The sequence below is a fragment of the Phalacrocorax aristotelis genome, chromosome W (assembly GCF_949628215.1).
Source record: "Phalacrocorax aristotelis chromosome W, bGulAri2.1, whole genome shotgun sequence".
In the NCBI taxonomy this organism is placed as follows: Eukaryota; Metazoa; Chordata; class Aves; order Suliformes; family Phalacrocoracidae; genus Phalacrocorax; species Phalacrocorax aristotelis.
In genome coordinates this window covers 6,357,902-6,382,998 of record NC_134310.1, presented here as the reverse complement: position 1 = coordinate 6,382,998, position 25,097 = coordinate 6,357,902, and the positions used below count along the sequence as shown (strand labels likewise).

The 25,097-nt window shown below is 56.5% G+C and overlaps 1 protein-coding gene across 3 annotated transcripts; it reads left to right on the top strand.

Annotated features, from left to right (window-relative positions):
• The first annotated feature begins 1,046 nt into the window (after window positions 1–1,046).
• Window positions 1,047–24,067, top strand: NRTN (neurturin). Of its 3 annotated transcripts, none has more exons than XM_075077113.1 (3): window positions 1,047–1,131; window positions 17,073–17,228; window positions 19,084–24,067. In XM_075077113.1, the coding sequence occupies exons 2-3, from the start codon at window positions 17,084–17,086 to the stop codon at window positions 19,530–19,532; spliced, it is 594 nt and encodes a 197-aa protein (XP_074933214.1). In that variant the 5' UTR covers window positions 1,047–1,131; window positions 17,073–17,083; the 3' UTR covers window positions 19,533–24,067. The 3 variants fall into 3 exon arrangements, with proteins under 3 accessions (XP_074933214.1, XP_074933213.1, XP_074933212.1); XM_075077112.1 differs by having other exon boundaries at window positions 1,048–1,131; window positions 16,982–17,228; XM_075077111.1 differs by lacking the exon at window positions 1,047–1,131 and having other exon boundaries at window positions 10,845–17,228.
• Window positions 24,068–25,097: the final 1,030 nt, after the last annotated feature.

The following is a 25,097-nucleotide window of genomic DNA, read 5'->3' as shown; positions in this document are numbered from 1 at the left end:
GAACCCCCCTCATCTCCAGACAACTCATTCCAACTGTTCATCAGCATGTCCTGGCTGGCAGCGACCGCCAGCCTGTCCCATGCCTGAGTGGCAAAGCTGCCGTGCTCTCGGCACGTCCTCAGTCTGCAAAGCAGGTACAGGAAAAGCCCTGGTACCAGGCTAGAGTTTGTTGTGCCACGAAGCCGTTGGCAGCCACAGCGAGCCCATGCTTAGACCAGCTGGAGATGTGACTTAAATGATGCCCTCTGTTAACAAGGAAGGGATGTGCCCTGCAGCTGCGGGGTTTGGGTACCGCCATGGGGAGGGATGTGCCCTGCGGCCGGGGGTTTGGGTACCGCTGCAAGGGGAGGTTTGAACACCGGGACCGGGCTGGTGGCTTCCCGCGGTAAGCCGTGCGTGGTCAGTGCCTTCCCGGCGGGTCGGAGCCCCCGGCCCGCACAGCCCCCCGTGAGCCAGGGCTCGGGCACCTGGTCTAGGGGGAGCACCGGGGATCCGGGAGCGGGGAACTGGGGGAGCGGGGCCATGCGGGGGGCAGGACCGGGGGGTCCGGAGTGGTAACCCCGGGGGTCCGGGGCAGGACCGGGGGTCTGGCTGCGCCCGGGCGGGGCCGGGCGGGGCGGGACCGGGCGGACCCCATCGGCTCCGGTGCGAGAGGCGGCCGGTGCCTCCTTCGGGGGAGCTGCGGGCGGCGGCGGCACCGGGACAGCACCGACAGCGGCACCGGAACGCAGCCCGGCTCGGGACCGGGCGGAGGCGGGCCCGGGCGGGGCGGGGGAACCGGCCGGCTCCAAACCCGCCCCCGCCGCGGGGAGGAGGCGGTGGCCGAGCCCCCCCGCCGTGCCGAGCCGTGCTCCAGCCGAGCCGTGCCAGAGCCGAGCCCTGCCGAGCCGAGCCGTGCCAGACCCGAGCCGAGCCAGACCTGAGCCCTGCCGAGCAGAGCCGTGCCGAACCGAACTGAGCCGAGCCGTGGCAGACCCGAGCCGAGCCAGACCCGAGCCCTGCCGAGCCGAGCCAGAGTGGGGCCCTGCCGAGCCGCTCCGCCGCTCGCCCATGGCGGCCCCCGGCCCCACGAGTGTCCCGGCCCCGGCACGGAGCCGCCGCTGAGCGCCGCGCACCGGCTCCGCCGTCCAGGTAAGCCCCGGGGCGGCCCCAGCACCTGCCCGAGCCCCATCCTGCCCCTTGCCCGGCGGTGCGGGGCCGGGGCACGGCTCCGGGGGTGCGGGCTGAGCCCCCCATCCCCCGGCGGGACCCGGCCGAGCGCGGTGCCCGACCCCGGACTTCGCCGCTTTTTATTCCCCCCTCCTTGGGCCGGCGGGGTCGGACGGTGTCACCCCGCGAACGGGGCAGAATCGGGTCCTTTGGGCTTCCTGGGAGGATGCGAGGAGGGGGGAGAGCCAGGATCCGGCTCCCGGCCGCCCGGTGCCGGGGCGGCCTTTGCGGCTGCCGGAGGAGTTTGCTTCATACTTGGAGAGCGTCCCGCCACGCAGGAGCACAAACACGGCGAGGGACGGCTGAGGGTGCAGCTTGTTCGCGGGAGGGGGGGGTGTGGGGTGGGGAAATGCGTCCTGTCTAAATATTAGTTTAAGAAACGGAAGGATCTACGGCTGGGCTCCGTCTGCATCTGCAACCCCGTCACCTTCTCCCGGCTCTAGCCGCCAGCTTTCAGCCGCCGCCGAGCTGTGGTAACCATATCCAGAGCTTTTATCCAGAGCTTTGCAGGGGCTGGGAGGCGAATTTCACCCCGGCGTCGAGGGAGGGAATTTCCCACTCTTGCTGCAGTCTGTACGAAGGCTTTAAAAAAACAACCTAGACCTCGGGTGTCTTTATTGCACATATATGGTAGCTTGTAGCCAGCACTGATTTAAATCCTATCGTTGCTCCGGGAGCCAATCCACAATTAGGCGCTGGGTCGAGGGCATGGTTTATCGCAGCGGGAGAAGGGACTGATGGCTGTCAGAAGTGGCGTGTGAGTCATGGATGTGTGCTGAAGTCCCAGGTCATTTGTGGATCCCAAATTCAGGCTCCCACGTTTGTGGGTGCTCCTAGACCTAACGGTGGAAGCGGCTGAGATGCTGCGTGACAGAGGGCAAAGAAATCGAGCAGGGAAGGGGAAAATCTTGAACTCTGTGCCAGATTTTAGGAGGCTTGAGCACTTGTTTTCGGGTTTCTAGCTGCTGGTTTAAACTGGGCCTCTGGTTCAGACTGAAACCTACCCATGGCGGCACTGACTCCGGGTTGCAAAGCAGAGCTAGCGATGCTGTGCCCAAGGCGGGATGCCAGGCTGTCTCTTCTGCTTTGCAGTCAGCCTGTGCATGGTCACAGCTACTCGGCAGCAGGATTCAGCACCGGGGCTAGGCTCCTCCTGGGCTGCACGGCCACGGGATTTGGAAGAGCAAGAGGAGAGCCCAGCACCTTCCAGGCCCTGTGGCATCCAGCCCCTGGGCTGTAAATAAGAGAGGCTGGTCCGGTCTGCTGTGCCACAGCCAGGGGGGACATGCAGGTCTGGGACTGCTCCCGGTGTCCCTTCTCCCTGGGAGGTGGGCACCCCTGGGTGCCCGTGCCGAGGGGTGGCTGGGTGGTGCTGGGCACTGGAGCAGGCCTGGCTGTGGCTGCACTGGGTGCCCTCCCACGTTGCAGATGTGAATCACAGCTCTCTGCTCAGCCATCTCCCTGCTCTCCCAGTGAAATGCCCCTCCTAGGGCTGCCACTGGGCTGCTCTCCTATGGCCATGCCAGGCTCAGGGGCTTCAGGGTATGCTTTTAAAGTTGATTTCCACCTTTGGGAGACTGCAAGGGAGGATTTAAGATTTGCAGTATCCACTTTTTAAGGTCAAGGTACCTTTCCTCTGGTCCTAAACACAGCTCAGTGGTAGCATGGCCAGAGCAGGCATCCCCTTGGCTGTCCCCAGCGCAGCGTGCCATGCACGTGCCTGGTGCGTTGGCATTCAGCATGCAGGGCAGGCTGGTTCCGATCCAGGAGAGCCCCGTCCTGGGACATGTGGAGCCACGGCATGCCCATGCAGGGGTGGGCTTGGAGGGGTCACAAAGAGCCTATTGATGTCAGCCCCTTCCTACAGAGCATCTCGCAGTACCCAGCGGGGCTGAGCCCCGGCGGAGGGGGAGATGCTGGGAGGAGGGAGGGTGGAGGGGCCCTGCGTGGGTGCCCCGTGCAGGAAGTGCAGTAGCGCAGCTCAGGGCTGCTGAGTGTTTTACTGGTGTGGGGTTTTTTTTCCCCTGGTGCCGCAGGCAATTTCTTTGCTGGTCTAAGCTAAAGCACATGTGCACAATCCCACTTCCAGGACCCTTGCTAAGCCTGGCCAGGGCAGCAGCATGTGGTGCAGCTCCAGCGGCTCCCAGGGCTCAGCATGCGTAGGGAGGGGGTGAGGACACAGATACCATCCGGCCTCTCTACTCCCACCATGCCAGGGATCACTTGGTACCCCAAGAGTGCTGCCGTAGCCATGAGACAGACCCGTCCCTCGGTCAGGGTGAGCCATCTGCTCTGGCTGCGCTGTTAGCTGGCTGGACTGGAGAAATCCCACCCAACCCAGCTTTTTCTGGGATTTGGCCAGTTTGGAGTAGTCTTTCCCCGTTAGACTTGGAGGAGAGGAAGAGAAACCCAAACTTGCTCCCTCCTGGTTGCGCCAGGCGTGGTGCAGAGATGCTCTCGTGTGAAGGAGCATCCTGAGAGCGTAGGAACAAAGCTACGCCCTCTGCAATCACCCTGGGAAGGGAAATGCCACAAGCAGTTTCGTTCCCATCGCTTCTTCGTCACGAAACCCGAAACGGGCTCACTTTGTAACTCAACATCGAAAGAGCTAAATTGAAACAATCTATTTGCCACCACGTTGTTCTTGAAGCATTTCTTTCCGCAGCTGTTCAAAGGCCGAGTTGCCAGCATGGTCAGTCCCCTAATAAGAAATGTCAGTCACATCAACGCTGGTTTTTGTGGAGTGTTTTGATTTTGATGGAAATTACCCCCCCCCCCCGCCCAGCAGAAGAGGTTTCCTTTGAACTTTGTCCAAACCAAGCGTATAAGGGGATGGATGGTGGCTGCCAGGAGGGAGGCAGGGGAGCCCTGCCCGGCCATCGCTGAGGGAAGGCAGCGCTCTGCAAGGCTGCTGTCTCTGCACGGCCCTGGCACAGCAGATGTCCCAGGAGGGGAAGTTCTTCCTTTAGCATCATTCCCAGGCTGCAGTAATCCAAGGCAGGAGTTGCATTTTCCTCTATTTCTGCAGCTTTTTTTGCAGCGCAGGGACCTGGCTGTGTGGTGCTTCGGGCAGGGCAATAAATTCCGTCTGTGAGCTCCCCTGGGTGATGCCTGATGGTAAGCAAGGAGATCATTCGTGAGCAGGGTCTGGGCTTGCAGGGTTGGCTATAGCAGGGCTCCAGGCTTTAGGGAGCCCCTCGATTTCATCTTGGCCTGTTTTTTCGCAGACCATGGCAGAGGGGTGAGGTGATTGTAAGCCCACCCCTAGTCCTTCCCAGGCAGAAAAACGTGTCCCCAGAGGAACCAAATGGATGCCAATTTTCAAAGCCTATTTAAAGCAAGCAAATAGGGCAGGAATCTGGGGATGGATGGATGGATGGATGGATGGATGGATGGATGGATGGATGGAGCAAACAGCCGTTACTGGGGGCTCTCAGAGACTGGGGAGGGCTGGCAGCCCACCACCACTGATGTCTCCAGGCCATGGCAGCTCCAGGGGCAGCCGGGCTTCAACAAACACCTTTTGATTGAGTCCTGGCGGTAAGAACCGCTTTTGCCCCATCTGTCATCTCTGGGTCTCGCTCGTGATGGCAGAGCTGTTTACAAAAGCAGCGAGCGGTTGCATTGCTGACCAGGCCATGGGCTTCTGCATGGCTTTTGGTGGCTTTTTTGCCTTTAATAATGTTGGTTTTGGCTGTGCTTTGATGGAGCTGGCTGGGAGCAGGGGGTGTATTTATCGCTGGCTGTTGTTGCTCCCTGACCTTCCTCTATAAAACACCAGACTTTGTGATGGCTGCTGGTGGCTGAGGACCTCTTGGCACCATAAAACAGGACAGACCTCCCAGTCCTGCTGCCCCAGGCAGCCTTGTGGTGGGGTCCCAGAGCAGAGCAGGGGCAGCTCATCCCTGTGCCACTGACCACGGGGCTGCAAGTCAAAATCCCAAATCCCTGTGGGGTCCATCCCAGTGCCTGTGGTCCCTGAGCAGCTCTGGGCTACAGCCAGCAGAACTGTGCTGGGAGGAAAGGGCAGAGGATGGTCCCAGCAAGGTGCTGGAGCAGCCTTTTGGGTTTTCCCTGGGGTTTTCCCTCTCTGCTGCCTCCCCATGACAGGCAGGGATGCCATGCCCTTGTGCAACACAGGGGGACCACAGCCAGCCAAAACCTTGGGTATGAACCAAAACACCTTCATCCCCTCAAGCAGGTGCTGCATCCCACCCAGGGACACCAGTCCCATCCCTCCAGGGTGTCCCCGAGGAGAGGCTCGCCTCTGACTTAATAGGGAAGCTGCTGTCTTCGTTACGTGGTGCTGGCTTATTAAGAGCACATTTTTGAGGCTTAGCAGCTCCACAGAGCCATCTGTGCGGGACAGTGCCAGTGGCGGAGCCGCCACACGTGGCAGGAGGACGCGGGAGGCAGCCGCTGGCAGCAGCGCTCCGCCGAGCCGGGCTGAGTGCCAGCGATATCGCCCTGCTGCCCCGAACCTGGGGGCCTGCTTAGTGCCCCAAGCCTGGGGGCATGGGGGGAGGGAATGAGAGGCTGGAAGGATTTCCTGGCCAGGATTTGGGTGGCATGAGCCCTCTGAGCATGGGTGGAGAGAGGACACATAGGTGTGAAGGGACGGTGATGCCCCGCTGTGCCCTGGCAAAGCATCGCTTGCGGTAGGATCTCCCTGGCAGAGGACTGATGGGGAGGAGAGGGGGCCTGGCCCCCCACCTGTCTCCAAGAGCGGCTCTGGGGATGATTGATCCTTGCCATCCCCAAGTGCAGGCTCAGGAGCTGTGGTGGGATGGGCAGCACCACCCACGGGCAATGGAGGAGAGGTGCCATCAGCACACCAGCCCGGGGCTCCCCCCGGGGACGGGGACAGCAGTGGGGTGTAGGGCTTGGCTGTGCCTGCTGGCTCGGCTCCCGCAGGCAGCGAGAGAGATGTGCAGCAATCCATCTTCTTGCTGCAGCTCTTCCTCCAGCCACACCATTATCTTCCAGCAGCGCTTTCTTTAATTTCCTGTTGCTCCGAGCAGCGCTGGCGGGTCCCGCTAGAGCAGCTGGGCTGGGAAAGGTGGAAAACTGGCAGAAAAGGGGCAGGTCGTCCCTTCGTACGTCGCCCTGCGGTCCTGCCCTCACCTCGCGGCCAGTGTCAGCTCCTCCGCAGGAGCGTGGGCAGGATTTGCGAGGCCACGCTCCGGTTGCAAATAACATTTTATGGCAGCGCAGGGAGCACCATGCCGTCGGCTGGGGGCAGGAAAAACGCTCCCAATCTCTCTTATCCACAAGCTCGATCGGGACCAAACTGGAGTCACAGGAGATGGCAGCTGGGCGGGGAAGGGCAGCGTCGCCGCAGCTCTCCCACACACCGATGACCAGGGTGCAATCAGAGGGCTCAGGAGGCAAAAATTTGCTTTTTTTTGGGGGGGGAAGCTGCATGGCTTTTCCCTGCAGAAAGCCTCTGGTCCCTGAGGACATCCCAAGCGCGTTTTCCCCACAGCGACAGGAAAGCTCAGGGGACTTGACAGTCTGCATCAGCATGATGCTGCAACACCATATCAGCATCTCTGCGTCCAAAGGTCCAGGTGACTCTGCCCCACTGCCTTCTGGAGGCCCTCCAGCCCTCTTTATCCCAAGCATCTCCCGGTTTTGAACTTCCTCCACCCAAAAATCTCCATTCCCAGTCCACTGCTGTTGCTGTCTCAGGAGGAATTTCTCATCTGTTCGCTCTGGAGCAGCGCTAAGTGGTTCAATATGTCGGCAGTTGCTGCTGGAGTCGGACAGTAAATGCTAATGGGATATTAGTCTGTGCACTGTCCAAAACCCTCTGGAAGGGTTTAGTGCAAATTGGATTTGCAAACCTCTCTTGGGTCTCTCTGCCCTTAGCAAAGCGCTGTAATCCCCGGCGGGCGCCTTGACAAGCTGGGTCTTTCTGTGCAAAAAGAAATTAAATATATATAGGGAAAAGGGAAGTGGGGATACTGGGGATTTCCCACTGCCTGGCTGGAGATGGCGTCGGCATCACCTGCGCTTCTGTGGTCGGGATGCTGTTGAGGGGTGCAGATGGGTGCTCATCCCTCGTGGGGCACCCAGGGGCTGTAACCCTCTGTCCTGCCCCCGGCACGGCTCGTTTCTGGCTCAGCCTGCCCTGCCGGCGGGGATGCTGAGCTGGCGCAGGGTCTGTTTCTCTGGGGATGAGAGCGGGAGTTTTTGAGGTGGGAGCTGAAGGACCACACCAGCCCACCAGAGACACATGGAAAAGCCAGAGATGGCCACTCTGCTCCCTGGAAAAATGCATGTGCCCTGGAAAAACAGGGAATTAATACATGGGGTCCTTCAAGAGCTGTTGTGCTCCCAGGGCATTTTTGCAAAGGGGAAACTGAGGCACGCTGCAGCACAGTACAAAAACAGGGAAGGTGAAAGTGGCCAAAGCTGCTGTGTGGGAAGAGGTGAAGTTTTTATGGCAGCCCTCTTGCCCTCCTGCCTCTGTCATGTTTTTCCCTCCTGGATCCCACCGAGGGCTTTTTCTTTCTCAGGAAAAAAGATTTTGCCGCCAGCGCAGCCGTGGCAGCTCACAGATAACCAGCAGTGTCAAAACCAGCCCAGAGGAAAGCACATCTGGGGCCTGGGCTCCGTCTCGCTGCCAAAATTTAAGCTTTTAACCCTATTTCCCGAGGCACTGGGATTGTTCAAACAAGCCACAGTAATTAGTTTCCTCCGACAAACCACCTCTTCTTGGCATCGCGCGGTTATTTAGTGTGTGGGGGGGCAGTTTGTCACTCCAGGAAAAAAAAGAAAAATTTATGTTCAGCCTTCAGGTTTCAGCATGAATGGGAAATTTTGGGCTGGAGAGACGGTGTTGAGTGGTGGATGAGGCTGCTGTTTGCCGGCACAGCAGCACCCATGGGTGCCCGGCACTGGGGATTCTTGCTTTTCGTTTTCTGGCTGGAGTTATCCCTGATTTCCTGCAAGGCTACAGAAACCGTCCTTGGGTTGGTGGGATTTCAAATTATGTATTTTATTTTCTCTGCCCATCAGCAAATGGCCATTTTCACAGGGATTTTGCTGCATCAGTGGGGATTATTTCAGTTTTTATTGTCACCTCATTCCCCATTACGGTGTTATTTCATGTCGTGCTTTGAGCCACACTCTGTGCTCCAGCTGATGCACTGAGTGATACGCTCCTGAAGCAATTTCTCATAATTTTATCTCTAATTACTCATCTCTTACTCTCTCATCATAAAGGGTGGCTCTTGCTGCTGCTTAGAACCAGCAGGATCGGTTTATAAAGGTTTGGGGTTGCTGTAGCCTTGCTGACCTGGGCGAAGCAGTCACAGCTCGTCAGGGTCAGCAGGGCCACGCGGCGCGGGGCTGGGGACCACCACGTGCTGGAAACCACAGGCTGGGGACCACGCCACCCACGTACAACCAGCTAGGATTTTTTAAACACTTTGGCTGATTTTTAGCTCAGAAGAGGAATAGAGATCTCCAAAATGTCATGTTTTCAATGACTTTTTTTGCAGAACTGGGGGGAGTGAGGGGTGCTGGGGTGCAGGTCTTGGCCAGGTGCCCTCCAGATCTCCGTGCAGGCACCACCAGGGTGTCCCTGAGCTGTCTGGGCAGGGTGAACGCTGCAGTGAGTCATGCTGCATTTAAACGGCTTTTTTTTTAAAAAAAAAAAAATGCTGATTTATATTGCAGCTGCATATCTGCCTCCGATGTGCCCCAGCGAGCGACGGAGAGAGCGGCAAGGACGGAATCGGCAGGGTGGGAGACTAGGGTAGCTGAGGCTGGAGGGAAAGCGGCATCTTTATTTGCCCTCGCAGGGATCAGCCAAGCCCAGCTGGGACTGAGCTGGCCCCAACGGGGGGACGTGGCAGGACACCGCGGCAGAAATCACCGTGCTGCCACGCTCAGGTCTGCGTCTGCGGCGGGATTCCTCCCCGCCGGGCACCCGCTGCGTATCCCCTGTTAATTAATGACATGAAAGCCCGCGTGGGACCTCCGGGGAAGGCATCAAAGGCGCCGGCGCTTCCTCCCTGGGTGCGGATGTGTCCCGCGAGGCCGCCTGCCTCCCTGCAGCCCCGTGCCGTGCCGGGGCACTCGCTGGACGGGGAGAGCAGAAATCCCACGGGAGGGACAGGAGACGGTGAGATCAGCCGGCACCATACCGGCATCTGCCTCGCGAGGGCTCCTTGGAGGAGTTCAGCCCCAAAATGGGTCTGAGCAGGGCTGGCTCTGCTCCAGGGTGGGCCGGGGGAAGGTGAGCGTGGCCCCAGGGTTTCTGGTTTGGGGGCACTGGCGTGGAGCGGTGCCAGGCACTGCACAGGGCACTGGCGCTGGCTTTGCCGTCGTGGTGATTTTGGCTTCTCTCCGTGCAATCCAGCAATCAGGGGGTGGCAGGGTGGTGTCATCCGCCATGCGCTTCAAGGTGCCCCTTGGCCATGGCACATCCCCTGCGCTCCATCACCTTCTGGAGGAGCTCCCAAACCCCCTCACTGGCAGCATCTGCTCAGTTCCCATCAGCGCATGGGCTTCCCCGGCTCAGGGACACAGGACAGGGCATGTCCTCCTTGGCGCGGGGCTCTGGCAGTGCGGTGGGGGCTGCGGGGGGTCCTGTGCCTGCTCACTCCCAGCTCTACGGCCCACGGGGAGGTGATGCCCTTCGGTGAGGCACACCGCTGGAGGTGCCGTGGGATGCAGGATGCATGTGTGGCGTGGATGAGTTAATGTATGTGAATTTCCTGCCACCTCCAGTGCTCAGCCTGACTGCCTTCGAGCTGGTTTGGCTCCCCGAAGTCTGAAATGAGGGGAATGGTGGGAATATGGATGGGGCCAAGAGCGGGGCTGCTCCATCTGATGGCAACTACTTGGGTGCAGCTTAGCAGGGCTGGAAGGCTGCGCCCCAGCATTGCTGCTCGTGTTGAGACACAGCATCCCAGCCATGGCAAAGCCATGAAATCTTCCTTCTCCAGCCACAACCTGGAGCACGGCATGGCCATCACCCCCAGCACTGCCCGCAGCACCGCAGGGCACCCATGCCCCTAGCAAATCCTTCAGCTGTATCGCACAGGCTTGGCGAGGACTTATTTTTTGTATTATTTTTATTGTGATGGTGGGGGTGGTTGTTTTTTTTTTGCCCAGCTGTTTGGAGAGATGTAAACCCACCCGCCATAATTCAGCCCGAATGTAAATGTCATGTTAGCGTGGGAACGGTGCAGCTTGCCGCTGGTTGGTGTGTTCGGCTGAGGGGCTCCCCACACCACCGGGAACGCTGATTCTCCCCCCACCCAGTTGCGGCCCCTTCTCCCCCTTCGCCATCCCGTGGGTCCAGGACCGGCTCCGCTGCTGCCGTTTCCTTGCCGGGGCCGTGCTCAGCGGCTGCAGCCGGGAGGGGCTTTGGCAGTCGCCCCTAAAGGCTTTCCCAGAGGAGCCGGGCTGCAGCGGGAGCCCAGGGACAAGGGTCTGGCTTGTTTGTGGTCGGCCCTTTGGGAGGGGATGGGGGGGAAGCTGGGGCTGCGGGAAAAGCTTTGGAGTTTCTCACGTTGGGCTGGTTTTCACTTAGGCAAAACAGAACCATGTGTCCCATGCTCGGCTCCGGTTTTGCTTACAGGGGAGAGGGGAGGGCAGGGAAGGGGAAGAAGCAGCGCAGGGATGAGCCAACGTTGCAGGGCCGCCGCAGGGCAGCACCGTGGCTGTCACTGCCTTTTGGCATTCAAAGCGCGGGGCTGTGCTGCCATGCCCAGGTGGGAGAGCTGCTGGCAAGGACGTGGGTGCCCCGTGGCGCCAGCCAAGTCTGCGCTAGATGGTGGCACTCTGTGTCCCCAGAGCAGCCTCCAGAGCGGAGCTGGAGATGGGGACATTGTGTTTCTTCCCCTCCTGTACGCACCCACTTGCTGTCAAAAGAACAGGAAAATCCAATGGTTCAACTCAGATCAAGGTCTGGGGCTTTTTTCCTTTCAACACTCCCTGTTTTGGGGCTAGTTTTGCCATTTTGGGGTTGGTTTGACCCTGGGGCATTGACCATCCCGCTGCAGGTGCTGGTGCTCTCAGTGCAGCATCCACCCCCATCAGGGGTGTCAGACACACCGATGCCCTTTGCGGGGGGTTCAGTTCCCCAAAAAGCATGTCAGGAGCTTGGGATAAGTTTGGTGGAAGGTTGTCTCCACCACCTCCATCCCCTCCAGCACCGGCCGACCATCCTCCGAGCGGGACCAGGCATTGAGCCGGAGGCTGCTGCTGGAGGAGCTGCTTTTCAGCAGCCCCTGGAGCTGCTTCACTGTGGGCCTGGATGGAAATTGTTTGATTCCTGCAGGGTGAGTCATGAGGAGCCGGGATTTCAAAGCAGCTTGGCTCCCATGTAAGGCACTAAAATAAACAGTGTGTGGCAGGTGGAAGCTCTCTCTGATGTCCCGTCGAGGCCTTCATCTTTCCAAGTGTTTCACGTTGCCAAAAAAACCTCGGCCACTCTGTGGCCTCATCCATTCTTGCGGTGTGGCTGAGGCCGAGCGCTTGAAAATAATGAATCAATGCCCGGAAGCATGAATCGACTGAAAATTTATGACACACTTATATTATAATGTCTTTTGGGTTCTCTGCTTTCTGGACTTCGAAGCATCAGGAGTGAAAGTTTTCTCATGTCCTCCTTCCCCCTCCAGCAAGGAGGATTTAGGGTAAAAGAATAAAACTCTGCTTTTCCCCCTTCATCACATGACTCCAGGAGCTGAGGCCTTAAGGAGTCAGTGGATATTGGAAACAAGTCCTACAAATCTACTTGAAAAATGGGAACTGGCTTAGAAAAAAAACTGCTATGAGAAAAACCAAGAGCGTGAAAAATGAGGGAAGTCCAAGAAGCCCAGAACGCTCTGTTTTTGTGAGCGAAGGTGATGCGTCTGCGGGAGGGGATTGCTGCTTTTTCATTTAGCAGGAAAAGGCAGCGGAAATGCCGACACTCGGGAGCTGAAGCAAAGAAAAATAGAAATATGGTTTGATTGATTTGACTTCTTATTTTTTTTCTGAGCAGTGAGAGTAATCAAGCCTTGGAAAAGTTTACTTAGGGCTGTGGGGAGGATTTGTTGGATCCCCTTTGAAAATAAAGACGAGAGGCGCAAGGAGCTCGTGAAGGGTTTTTGGGGAGGATCTGCAGCGGCAGAAGGAGCCAAGATAATCAGCTTGTTCCCTCCAGACTAAGCGGTGGGAGTTGCCTGTGCTCCTATTTGCTCTTTTTCCTTAAGATTTCCAGTTCTTCAGGAGACGGAGTAGTTTTCCCTCTGCCTGGAAAGCAGCGACCCCCAGCAGGAGCCAGTTGCAGCGGGGATGAGAGCGGGGCGGGTGACGGAAGAGGAGGCTGTGGGAGCAAAGGCTTCATGCCGGAGCAGTTTTAGTGCTGGGCTCGTGCGAAATGGGGATGGTTTGGGGGCTGTCTAGCAGAGAAGGGTCGTCTTCTGCAGCATTGAGTTTCCTGCTTGGCAGCAGGCACGGCATGGCTAAAAGGTTGTGATCGCATTAATGGATTATCAGGAGAACACAGGAAAATAGGGAGCTTTTGGGCTGTTCTCCAGAAGAAAAGCTGAGCACAGGCTTTGGCCTTTCATCAAGCCAGGGAGGAACCCAGGGATCCTCTCTGGGATGTAATGTGGCTGCGAGCACCCAGACCCCAGCAGGACTCGGCCCGAAAGCCCCCTGGCAGCAAACCCGGGCGCAGCCCCATAAATGGCTGTGGTGTGGTTTCAGGGGATGTGTTTTGGGGCTGGAGTAAATGCACAGGCACGGCCTGTGGCAGAGGGTGACTTGTAAAGCTGCTCCGTGGGTTTTGGCTCTCAGAGACGCATGGTGAGAGCCAAGCAGGGTGCCCAGCACAGTGTACTTGCCTATTTGCCCTGTGACAAGAGGGAATTTTTGCTGGCAGAGGAGGCTGTGCGAGGACCAGGCATCCTTGGGTGAGACTCTGCGAGCCGTCCTGCCCCTACGCTCCTCGTCAGTCCCTTGGCACACCCTTACACCCACGTTTTTGCACCTACAGCTCCTCCGGCACCCCAAAGCCTGGGCTTTGCTGGATTCCACCATCCCCTCCAGAAAAAGGGGGCAAAGCTGGAGCAACTTTGTTCCCCGCCTGCCTGGCATTTCAGCTGCCCCCCTCTGCCTGCAGCCAAACCCCATCCCCACCCATTCAAGGCACTCTCCGTTTTATGAAATTGCTTTGAGCAAGAGGGATGAGCCACTGGTGTGGCTTTAATGGGCAATTTTCTGGGTCTGTGTGTCAGTCGGGGCGCCGTGAGTGGCCGGGCTGCCTCCTGGCCCTGGGGACAGAGGGTATCCATCCTGCCCGTGCGGAGCCCAGAGCCGGCGACACGGGGAGACGGCCGCACCTTTGCATTGCAGAGTAGCCACAGTGAGACTGGAGCAAAGAACAGCAGCAGGATGCAGGAGCAGCCGTGCCCAGCACTGCGTGGCCCAGGCTGGGAAGACCCTGGTGTTTCCTTGCTGGAGGCTCACTGTGCCAGCGGGAGCAAGACTTGGACACATGAACACTCAGCCTCCGCCTTGATATGAGGAAGAAATTTTTCACAATGAAGGCAGTGAAACACCAGATCTGGCTGACCAGAGAGGTGGGAGATGCCCCATCCCTGGTACCATTCCAAGTCAGGCTGGACGGGGCTCTGAGCAACCTGATCTAGGGGAAGATGTCCCTGCTCATGGCTGGGGGGTTGGACTGGATGGGCTCTAAAGGTCCCTTCCAACCCAAACCATCCTATAAGTCTATGATTGTCTAAACACTTGCCCCACCAGATGCTGAGCAATAGCCATAGGCAACTTTTTCACAGCAGCCTGGCATTGCCAGCAAACAGTCGAGGTGTGAAGGTTTGGCCCTGGGGCCCTTCCCCGCAGGAGCCCAGCACCGCTCAGCAGGGCCGGAGCCGTCATCAGGTCTCGCCGGCTGCTGGCTTCGCCCATTTCAGCTCCTTGCGAACGCTTTGCACGCTCGTGTGCAAATCACCACCTCTGGGCAGCTCAGGGTGCGTGGCTCATTAGGGGGTATGGGCACCTTTGGGTGCCGGTCTGCACCTGGGGAGGTTTAGGAGATGCAGGATGGGGCTGAGCCAGCAGGACTGTACCCGATCTGCCTGAACAGAGAGGCGGGCGAGCCCTGCAGTGGAGGGCAGAGGGGAGCACATGTCAAACCCCTTGTGATTATTTATTGTTGCTGGGAGTGGGTTGAAAATACATGGAAACCAGAAAGATGGGAGGGCACAGCTCGAACATCATCCCAGGTGAGTCACGGCTGGGATTCCTCTGTGTGTGTCTTTTTCCTTTCTCCCCACCCCAAACTTCAGCTTTCTCTGCAGGTTGGCACATGCGGTCTGTGGCTTTTTAGAGCAAGAGAAACCAAAGGCAAAGCCTGGAAGAATTTTTTTTTTTTTTATTGTTTTGCACATCAGAGCTGGGGTTTTAGTCTTTCGAAAGGTCACCGGTGAGTGGGCGAGGGCCAAAATTACTGGCTGCTGAAATAGAAGGCTTTTTTTACGAGATGTGCAGCGAGGCTGAAACCACTTTCCTACAATTTTATGGGCTTGCGATAAGCCAGAGGCCCTTCCTCAGGTGGATGGCTCGAGTGTCACAGCCTTGCTCCGTTGCAGTCCTTTCCTCCCCAGCTTGGGGCGAAGGGGGCTGAGCTCCCTGGGAGCAGCTCAGGAGGCGACGATGAAGGTTGAGCTCTAGGTTGTGTGTGATCCCATCACTGGTTGTCCGCTGCAGTGTTCACCTCCCAAAATGCCCAAACATCATCTCCCGAAAGCTGCTTGTCCTCCCAGACAGCCAACTGCTGCCGTCCAACGTGTCACCGCAAGCAGGGCTCCCTTCCCCACCTCCAAAGCCCGCGCTGTCTGCTTCACCTGAGGCTGATGTTTCTTCACGAGTCCTTCATTCCCCATTTTTGCAAGCTGCTCAAGAATGAACTGCAATTTTCTTGGTCCTTCACCATTTAGCACCTATCCCAGCCACCTTGCTGGGAACAGTTGGATGCCAGTGAGCATTTTCGGTGCCTGTTCCCTGCTCCTGCTTTTATCTCAGAGGAGAAACTTGAACTTAATGCACCTAATTGTGGCGATGAACATAGCTGCAAACACACCCAGCAGCCCCCGTCACCCTCCCCGCGCCTGCAGGACAGGGAGACCGGCTTGGCCTTGGCCCCACGGAAGAAGAAGCGGCAGCAGCCGGGGATGGCACCGTCCCCCTCCCGGTGCTCCCCACCAGCCGGCTGCAAACTCTCGACCCGGTGCACGTTTTCCCGCCGGTGCTTATCGGCGCGGTGTCTCGGCCAGCTCCGCCGCTTTGTACCCCGGCGGGATTTCATGATCTTACCTCCTTATATGGTGAAACTATTCTTTTTCTAGCTTGGCATTGTTTATAGCCCAGTTGAAAATATTTAGACTCTGGCTGGGTTCTACAATTATCTTGTAACCTACAGGGCATATAATTACTGTTAGTTAATGTGCAATTATCCGCATCCTGTAAAATAAAGGGTTGCTGGCGATGAGGCAGCATTCACGGCCCTTCTTGTTGTCTTCTACAATAACAGTAAAAGCAAACCTGTCAAATTCTGTTTTAAAATAAACAGTTTTCCCCAAGTAAATTCTATTTGGCAAATATTGCTAAGTTGGGGTTGGGTTGGGTTTTTTTTTTTCCCCCGTGGAAAATTTATTTAAAAAGGAGAAATGTTTGGAGTTTGCAAGGAGCTGAAATAAAAAAAGGGGCCAGGAGGCAGCTGCAAGCCCGTGCCGCTTTCCAGAGCCTGTCTTTGATGGGGATTTAATGGCTGACAGCCCACTGACGGGAGCACAGACCCAATTCCCCGCTACCCTGCCTGGCTGCAGGGTCAGCTGTAAAACCCCACCAGATCCAATTTGCTTTGGATGGAGAAAATTGAATGGCGTAAGGTAAGGGCCCAGATTGCCTGTGAGGGAAATGCCAGCGCGGCTTTTTTTATGCTTTGAGAAGCTGCTGGGCTGCAACCCCGGATGATCCATGCAGCTGAGGTGCCCCATCCCACCGCAAGCCTTGCAGCCGCACTGGGACAGTCCAGCCACCCTGTTCATTTTTTTACTGAGGTTTTCATGATTTGAGCTGGTTTTGATGGAGCTGCCACATCAGTGTGCCAGTGGGGAGAGTTTCGGGCTCCAGCCGAGTATCTGGGTGAGAGGGTGGCAGGAGCAGACTCGCAGTGCTCCATGCACCTCACCAGAGGACGGGGACATCAAACCACACCAGAGCTCTGCATAGGACGGGGGACGGTGATGGAGCCACAGGCTCCTTCTGCTGCTCGCCACGTCCCAAAGAGGAGATGTGCCGGGCAAAGAGGTGTCACAGGCTGCCATGACATGCCTATCCTTTACTCGCAGCTGCCCACTGCGATATTAACCCCCCCCATGCAAGGAAACGTGGCCGGAGCAAGGGGAGATCGATATCCACCTGCCCAGCCAGGCTGCACGCTATTGGGGATGGATTGGCTGAGGACACCACCTTGTCCCCGTTGCCACCACCAGCCCCAAGCCACCCTCGCCTGCTGTGGTCAATTTCCCCTCTGCAGCGCAGCCCACCGGATCGCCATGCCTCACTTTCCCTATTGCAACACAAGACCAGTCTCGGGAGGGGATGAGGTGGAGCCCAGGGGATGCTGGTGGTCCCGCAGGAGATAGCCAGCCAGCCCAAGCAACGGGAACGGGGAAGGGAAGAGGGGGCCACAGGGGAAAGCCGCGTAATAAGGATATTTGTTTTGCCTGTTTTGCAGAGTTTCAATGTTCTGACTTGCTCTAAGATGAAGGTATGGAAGTTTGCAGCCATTGCATCGATGCTCCTCAGTTCCATGTTATCCATTTTAGTTTGTAGAGACATGTTCAACGGAAGCCGGAAATACAGCCCCTTGCCTTCCTCGCTGTCTTCCTCACGGGCATCTTCCTCCTCCTCCTCCTCGCTGCCAGCAGCTCTGCGGAGATCCCCACGGGCCCTGCAACGCCACAGCTCGCTGCTCTCCCAGTGTAAGCTGCTGCGCCTCTGCCCCGGGGCCACTGTCCCTCCCGCACCCACAGGATCCGGCCCCAGAGCCCCAGCGGGCCAGGCTTTTGGCTCGCAAGCAAAGCCCGACGTGGCCCAGCGGGTTTTTTCCACATTTACTTGCCCCGCCACCCTCCCTCGCTTCTGTGCATCCCCTTTATGAGTGTTTAAAGAGGAGCCTGGGGCGCAGTGGGGAGGGCTTGGGGGTCCTGCAAAAATGCAGCCACTGGGCACCAAACCCTGGTGCAAGCACGTCAGCTCTCCGCGTAGGGAAACTGAATGCAAATACCTCATCTTAATGCAAAGGAGCTGCTTTTTTTCAGCTCCAAATGGCTTTTTAAAATTTTTTTCTTTTATTTCTGCACTGGTTTTACAAATGCAAAATGTCAAACAGGAGCTGAAAACGAGGGGAAACGGCTCCACTCTGCAGGGAGGCAGCAGCTTCCCCTGCAGCACCGCTCGCCCCTTTACGCTGGCAGAGTGCTGAAAATCTCCAGCATGTTTGTTTTGATTCCAAACCAGAAGAACTTCTTTTTGGGTTGAAATTTAAAAATTGATGACAAGTAGTCAAATTACACTTTCCTCTGTCTTTCCTGTGCCTCCCCTGGCGCTGAGCTGGACTAACCCTGGCTTTAGGGTTAGGCCAAAGGGACTTGGATAACGCTAGTGGCGGCTGGGGACGGTTTGCATGTTGGCTGATGGCCTAGGGGCCTTGGGGGGCAGCTCTTCCACCCAGGCCATAGGGAAACAGGGCAAATATTAAAGTTATTGGCATTTCTCCCCGGTCCCATTGTGGCTTTTCTGCAGCATCATGTCTTCGTCAGGATCAGGTGGTTTTTCCACTTATTTTTTGTTTTTGTTTTTGCGCATTGGGGTATGCCACCGAGGAGCAGAACCGGCATCTTTAATTCCTGCCGAGACGCTCTCCACAGGCGCTTCATCCTCTTGATATCCCAACTCTGGTGCCAGTTTCCAGCCATGCCGGAGAAGCGCGGCTGCCCCGTTCCCCAGCCGCAGCCATCTGGAAACGATGAGCGTGGCAGGAGTTAATTGTGGGGGCTTTTTTCCCCCCCTAAGTAGTTGACTTTTAAGCACGCACTTGATGTTGTACAGTGGAAGGGGCTGCTTGGGACAGCTCCAGGCAAGGGAGAGCTCGTAGGGATCAAAAAAGAAAATAAGGCAGAAGAGGGAAAGGGGAAGGAAGGATTTGGGGTTTTTTCACCCTGCCACCTTCCTGCCCTCATGGGCTGGGGGTGGCTTGGCCATGGCCCACCCTGGGGCTCCCAAGGCCATGGGGATCTCTGGTCTTGGGGTTTGGGTTTTATAGCCTTTGGGCACATCATGGACACCCAAAGATGGCTTCTGAGAGACGCTGCCATTCAGCCACACGTTGTCAGGCTGCGGGGCTGAATTTTGCAATTTTTGTAATTTCTACTGGGCATGGAGGGAGCCAGGAGCCAGCACCAGGGGATAGTCACCACCCTGGGGGGCCTCCGAGCTGGGGGACATCCACCCGGCCAGGGGATCTCAATCCTGGTGGACACCCACCTGTCATGAGGGACCTCCAGCCTGGAGGACAGCCACCAGCCCCAGGAGACCTTCATCCTGGGGGACATCCACACGCTGCAAGGGACCTCCATCCTGGGGGACATCCACCTGGCCAGGGGGACCTCCATCCTGGGAGACAACTGCCCACCCCAAGGGACCTCCATCCAACTGGCCAGAGGGTCATCCACTTGCCCCTGGGGACCACCCCCCACTCCGGGGAACGTTCACCACCTCGGGGAATGTTCATCCCCCCCGGGCGACACCCGCTAACGTCCACCCCTTCTGTTGCAGACAGCAGCTTGTTGGAGAGCTACACAGAGGGGGAGATCCGGCAGCTGATCTCGGCACTGGTGGAGCGCTACAGCCAGGCCATGAACTCGGGCAGCCACGAGCTGCCGCTCTTCCCCCGGGCAGGCAGCCGCAGAAAGCGCGCCCGCGCCCGCCACAAACCCTGCGCCCTGAAGGAGCTGGAGGTGAGCGTCAGCGAGCTGGGCCTGGGCTACGAGTCGGACGAGACGGTGCTTTTCCGCTACTGCAGCGGCACCTGCGAGGCGGCCATCCGGAGCTACGACCTCTCGCTGAAGAGCATGAGGAGCAGGAGGAAGATCAAGAAGGAGAAGGTCCGGGCTCGACCCTGCTGCCGGCCGCTGGCCTACGACGACGACGTCTCCTTCCTGGACGCCTACAACCGCTACTACACCGTCAACGAGCTCTCGGCCAAGGAGTGCGGCTGCGTGTGAAGGGCCGGGGCCCCCCCCAGGAGAGGCAGGCGGGAGAGGCGATGCCCTGGCCCCGAAACCCCGCTGGCCGCCGGGCAGAGGGACCGGGGGCTGCGGCGGGGGGGAGAGGGATGGGCCCCAGACCTCTGGCTGGAGGAGGAGAGACTGAGCTGCTAGTGCGTCCCTCTGCGTTACCGTCCCGCTCGCTGCACAGGACTAGAGACATGGCTCTCGGTACCGGCGGAGGCTGCGGTTGTTGGAGCAGTGACAGCCACTTGCAGCTGTTGTCCCCTCCAGGGGTGGCCCAGGGGTCCCTGTCAGACCCCTCGGAGGGTGACAGTGGGTGTGCAACATGCACAGGTCACGTTCTACACTCAGGGTGCACGGGGTGCGTTACATGTCACACGTACAGGTCATGTTGCCGGCAGAGGGGGTGTTGCAAAGCAGGTGTGCCCCGCACGGGGTGTGCCACACGCAGCAGAGGTGACGGGTGCGGGGTGCGCTGCACGCACCAGGCGTTACGTGTTGGGTGTGTTGCACAGGCAGTGTGTTTGTGCACAGGTGTCGCTGCGTATGACACGGTGCTGGTGGTGCGTGGTACTGGACAGGGTGTGCTGCACGTACTGGGTGTGTTATGGGGTGCATTACAGGCACAGGGTGCATTAGACAGCTGCAGGTGCCCCGTGCTGCCCCAGGACGGGGACTGAGCCCTGCGGTCTGTAGCTGCCCTATGCAGGGGTTTCCTGGGGTTTCGTGGCCTCCATGCTGGGGTCCCTGCACTGCCAGGGCCAATTCAGCACACCAGATCCCTATGTTTGGGAGCAGAGATGCACCGACAGTGGTTTGTGCTCAGGGGAAAAGCTCTGGCTCTGCTGCCCATGCCAGCTTGTCCCCCCTTTGCCATCGCCTCGCTCCCCGCAGCCCCAGGCTTTTCTTCTTAAAACTCGCGATAATCTGAAGTAACTGGATTAACCTCCCGTCCCCTCCCCGCCGCGGACAGCTGGGCTGGAGACCTGCCACTGCCGGGGAGGTGACAGAGCCTCACAAGGCCAGCAGCGAAGCCGTGGCGCTCGCCGCCCTCCGCCAGGTTTGCAGCGCGGGCAGGAGCATCGTGGTTCGGCATCCCCTGAAAGCCGGACCAGCTCTCCCGGCCGCAGCACGTGAGTATTGCCCATCACCTCGGCAGGGCTTGAATCGTGCAGGAGAGGGGACTCAGGCCTGGGGTTTGGCTCTGGTTCACATTTACAGCAGTGTCACTCTTGTTTACTCTGCGGAGAAATAAATGAGACCGCAGACTTTTGCATTCTCTGGGCAGGCTATATTTGTTGCCTGGGATTGATGGGTTTTCTCCCCTTGGCCCTCTTCCCAGAAAAAGCAAATCATAAACAGAATGAGAATATTGGTGTCATGTCCTGGGCATTAACCAACGCGAGGGAAAACACTCCTCTTGCTGCCCCCCAGTCGCAGCGGCGTCCCAGCTCCTTGGTACAGCTAAATGGAGCGGGGGAAAACCCCATGCACCTCCATCCCAACGCGGCAGTGGTGAGGAGGAGAGCTTGTACAGGGGACCACAGCAGCTGAGCGATGCTGCTGCAGGATTTGGGGAGCAGGTCGGTTTGGGATGGGAGACAGCTCTTCCCCCCGCACCACCCGTGGGAGAGCAGCAGCACTCCCAAACCCTGCAAAGGGCCAGGCTGGTGGGTGTTTTTCCTTGCTTTTCAACCAAATGCCACTCTTGGCTGAGCAGAGCTAGCGTGTAGTGAAGCAATATAAACACTGTCGTTCAGCAGGGCTGGCCACACACCCGGCGTCCCCGGGAAAGCAGCCTGCACTTCATAACACAGAGCTTTCCCCTCTCTGTTGGGAAAAGGAGAAAACAGCGGTGGGCATGGGGTGTGAAACCCATCTGTGGGGCATCACACATGCCGGCGAACCGGCAAGGGCTGGCAAACCTGCACCCCAGGCATGCAAACACTGCCGAAACCAGACAAACTTGAGCCACGCTGCAGGTGCACGGAGCTCCAAAAACAGCCTTGCAAGGTGCTGCAGCACCACGAGGGAGAGTTTGCACCGCAGGGTTTGGATGGGAATTTAAAAGGTGGCTCACACACAGCAGCCGGGGGAAGCGCAGTGGGAGCAGGATGGGGACAGTAGTTGGGCAGCCGTCAGCGTGCTCCGCGCTGTGCTCACGGCAGATACGCGGCTCACTCCTGACTTTAAAAAAAAAAAAAAAAGCTCCCAAACCTAATAATAATAACTGCACTCTCAAGGGCTTGGGTGCTTTCCAGTCCTCACTACTATAAAACTAAAATTAGTTTTGTTGCAGAAGCCTCTTAAAAAAAAAGGGAACTAGAGCAATAAAGCAAGGTAAGGTGTTGCAGAAGCAGTGCAGGACCAGGCACCATGGGAGGAGGATTTGCAGCAGGGCTTCCCAGAGTTGCCTCCGCTTATGTTACCCTGAGCCCAAGGAGGTGGCTGGGGGATGTCAGAGCTGTTGCATTTACCCAAGGAGCTGTTTGCACCCTGGTTTGGGAATTATTTTTTTTTAATATCTAGGGATTTAGGGTGCCTTGATTTGCAGGCTCCCAGCAGAGTGGGCTGCCAGCTCTCCCAGCCAAAGGGGAGCATCCTCTCGCCAGGGTCTTGCTTGAAGCACCAGTGAGCCAAGGGGGCTTGGGAGCAGGCAGCGGGTGCTTGGGCACCCCAGGCCCAAAACACACCCAGGTGCACCCACGCACAGTGCAAACCCAGCTTGCAACCTCCAAAAATACAGGCGTGCTGGGGAAAAAAAGAAACAGTGCAATGCATATTGCAAACCAACATGAATAGCTCCAATTCATCTTTTTCTTAATCTTTTTTTTCTTTCACCCTGCCGGCAGCTGAGCAGCAGCCTGTGCAGAGGTGTAGGGGATGTGCCTGACATGTGCCGCTGCCGGCGTGGCGGCCAAGCACACTGCGCCTGCTGATTTTTTTTTGGGTGCAGCTGGGTTGCAGCTGGGATTTGCAACTGCAAAACTCCCTGACCAGGGCTCGGGGTTAGCTGGGGCATCACGGCCATGGCCAAAGGATGGCTTTTGCTTGCATGTCTTCTTTCGTGCATCTCACTCAGGGCCCGTCTTCTGCATGAAGCCCTTTCAGCTCCGCTGCAGGAACGTTGCTCAACCTGTGCCGTCCTGTGCCGCTTCGCTGCCGCCTGGGCATCAAAATGTGGTTCCAATAGAAAGGCTGATATTTCCTTAATGCTTTCCATTTCTGCAGCCCTCTCTGCTGTAATAGGAGCTGGAGCTGTCCGGAAGAATGTCTACAATGCAGAAAGGGCAAAAAAGGATGGAAAATTCCCTACTCAAAGCTACAGCAAAATCTCATCTGGCTCCTTCCTCATCATCCCATGTGTTATTTATTGTTAATAATAATAAAGAGCGTGCAACATCTGTCAGGGGGGTGTTTAGAGGTGGGGTTTTTTTGCAGCTTGCCTATCTGTTGCTGCAGCTTTGCTGTTTGCAGCAGCATCTCTCCCCAGGAGATGAGGGTGTTTTCACAGTGTTGGAAAAATCAAGAGGTTTGGAAACACGAGATGTTTAAACCTGTTCTGGTGGTTGTGACAGCGCAAAATATGAGTGTTATGTTATCCCGACTCTCCGACAATGAGTTATGGGATGTTTCATTGTGTTTTACTATACACATCTATATACGTACGCTCCTGTGTTTGTGTAACGCTGGCCGGCGCAGGAGGCGGCCGAAGCGTCGCGGCTCCGGCTCTGGCTCGGATCCACCCGTCACTCGCATTGGTTGGGATCCCATTTGCTGACATGGTCCCACTCCTGATTTGGTATCTGCGAGGGGGAAATGGGTCTAACAGCATTGTTTCCACTGGATGAAAGCACTGGCAAAGGAAACGTTCCTTATTTAAACAGGTCCAGAAACTTGCTGGGAAGAAATCACTTTCCCGATGTATCAACACAAATTATTTTTTGGTGGTATTCAAAACCTCAGCCTTCTTTGCTTCATAAATAGGGCTACCACATGTTTTCGTTCTTGGTTTAACAAGGCATAGCCTCAAACTTGAGGCCCAAGAAGAGGGGATAAAAAAAATAAAAAAAAAAAAGGAAAAAAGGGAGACTGGTTTCACCACCAGCGGTGGGAGCAGGGTGGGAGCGCATGGTCCGGCGCGCGGCTCCGCTCGGCGCCATCCAGATAAACCCATTTCCCTTCCAGTATTGTCGGGTCTGACCGACCATCTGCAGAAGTTGATGCAATGCATCTATATTTTAGATATTCTCTATTTATTCGAAGTAACTTATGTTATTTATTTAGATACCATAGTGTGCCATCTACGTAATGCGTTCCTTCTCTCTCTTTCTTTCTTTTTTTTAATTTTATTTATTGATCCAAATGGTGCCAAGTGCAGTTTACATTTATTACATTTTTACCATTTATTCTGAACGTTGGGGGGAAAAAATGCAGTATGATATTATTTTTTTTAAACAAACATAAACTCGGGTGTGATGCTGTTACATACTCATGACAAAGTGAAAATAAAAGGAGGATTATATTGATTTCTCTGGTTATCGTCTTTCACTGCTGCCTATGGGTAAGCGATGGCAGAGCGATGTTACGTCCCCAGCCTGGGAATGGGGATGTCCAGGGAAATAGGAAATTTGGCTTTTGTTTTGGGAGAGCAAAGAGGGCCAAAGGATGGTGGGAGCTTGGGTTTATTTTCCAGTCTCCTATAGGAACCTCCATGCACACCTGCAAAGAACCCCATTTCTTTCATTTTCATCTGCTGCAAAACTCCATTTATGCAAAGCAATGATTTGTGTCATCACCAAGACCTGGGGCATTGCCTGCGTGGGTCCGGGCTGGTTTAGCCACAGAAATAATTGTCTTTGCCCCCTTCTTGTAGAGGTGCTTCCAGTTCTGTTGGCTCAAAGATGTGCCAATTCTGGCAAAAACAAATTAAAAAAAAAAAAAGAAAAAAGAAAACGCAAGGTTTTGATAAGGTCAGCCAGAAAAAAAGCTTCAGTTACTCATCTGGAAGCAGTGCTGAGGTTAGAAACATATTTTATTTTATAGGGAACACATCTCAAAGGCAGCAGCAGGCATTGGCGGGGGTTTTGTTGCTCTTCTTATTAGGAAGATCATGGTGGTTAATATGTTGTTTTGGGTGAAATGTTGCAATTTGAAAGCCTGGCCAAGTTCAGGACACAAACACGTTTCAAAGCTGTGGAAAGTGGAAGCATTGGCACCAACACTGCTGCTGCACACACGCCCGACCCACCCCAGCTCCTCCTCCCTGCTACTGGTTTCCAGTAGCTCTGCAGAGGACAAAAGCAGGTCCATTTTAACCTATATTTACATTTATTTAACAGAAAGCCCCATTTTAGCACACATTACCCCTATTTAACTGACGTTGACTCTTTAAATGTGCGTTGCCCCCATTTAGCATGTGCTACCCCCAGTCACCACACCTTAGCCCCAGTTACTACACATTAACCCCTCATTTAACACACTGAACCCACACACACATTACCCCAAATTAACACATATTACCGCATCTTAAGACACATTACCCCTGTTTAATATGCA

Coding starts and splice junctions, on each gene's coding strand:
- NRTN (XM_075077111.1), top strand. CDS start 16,865: ATGCTGGTGGTCCCGCAGGAGATAGCCAGCCAGCCCAAGCAACGGGAA. Junction 17,229..19,083: donor CAGCTCGCTGCTCTCCCAGT/GTAAGCTGCTGC, acceptor CTTCTGTTGCAG/ACAGCAGCTTGTTGGAGAGC.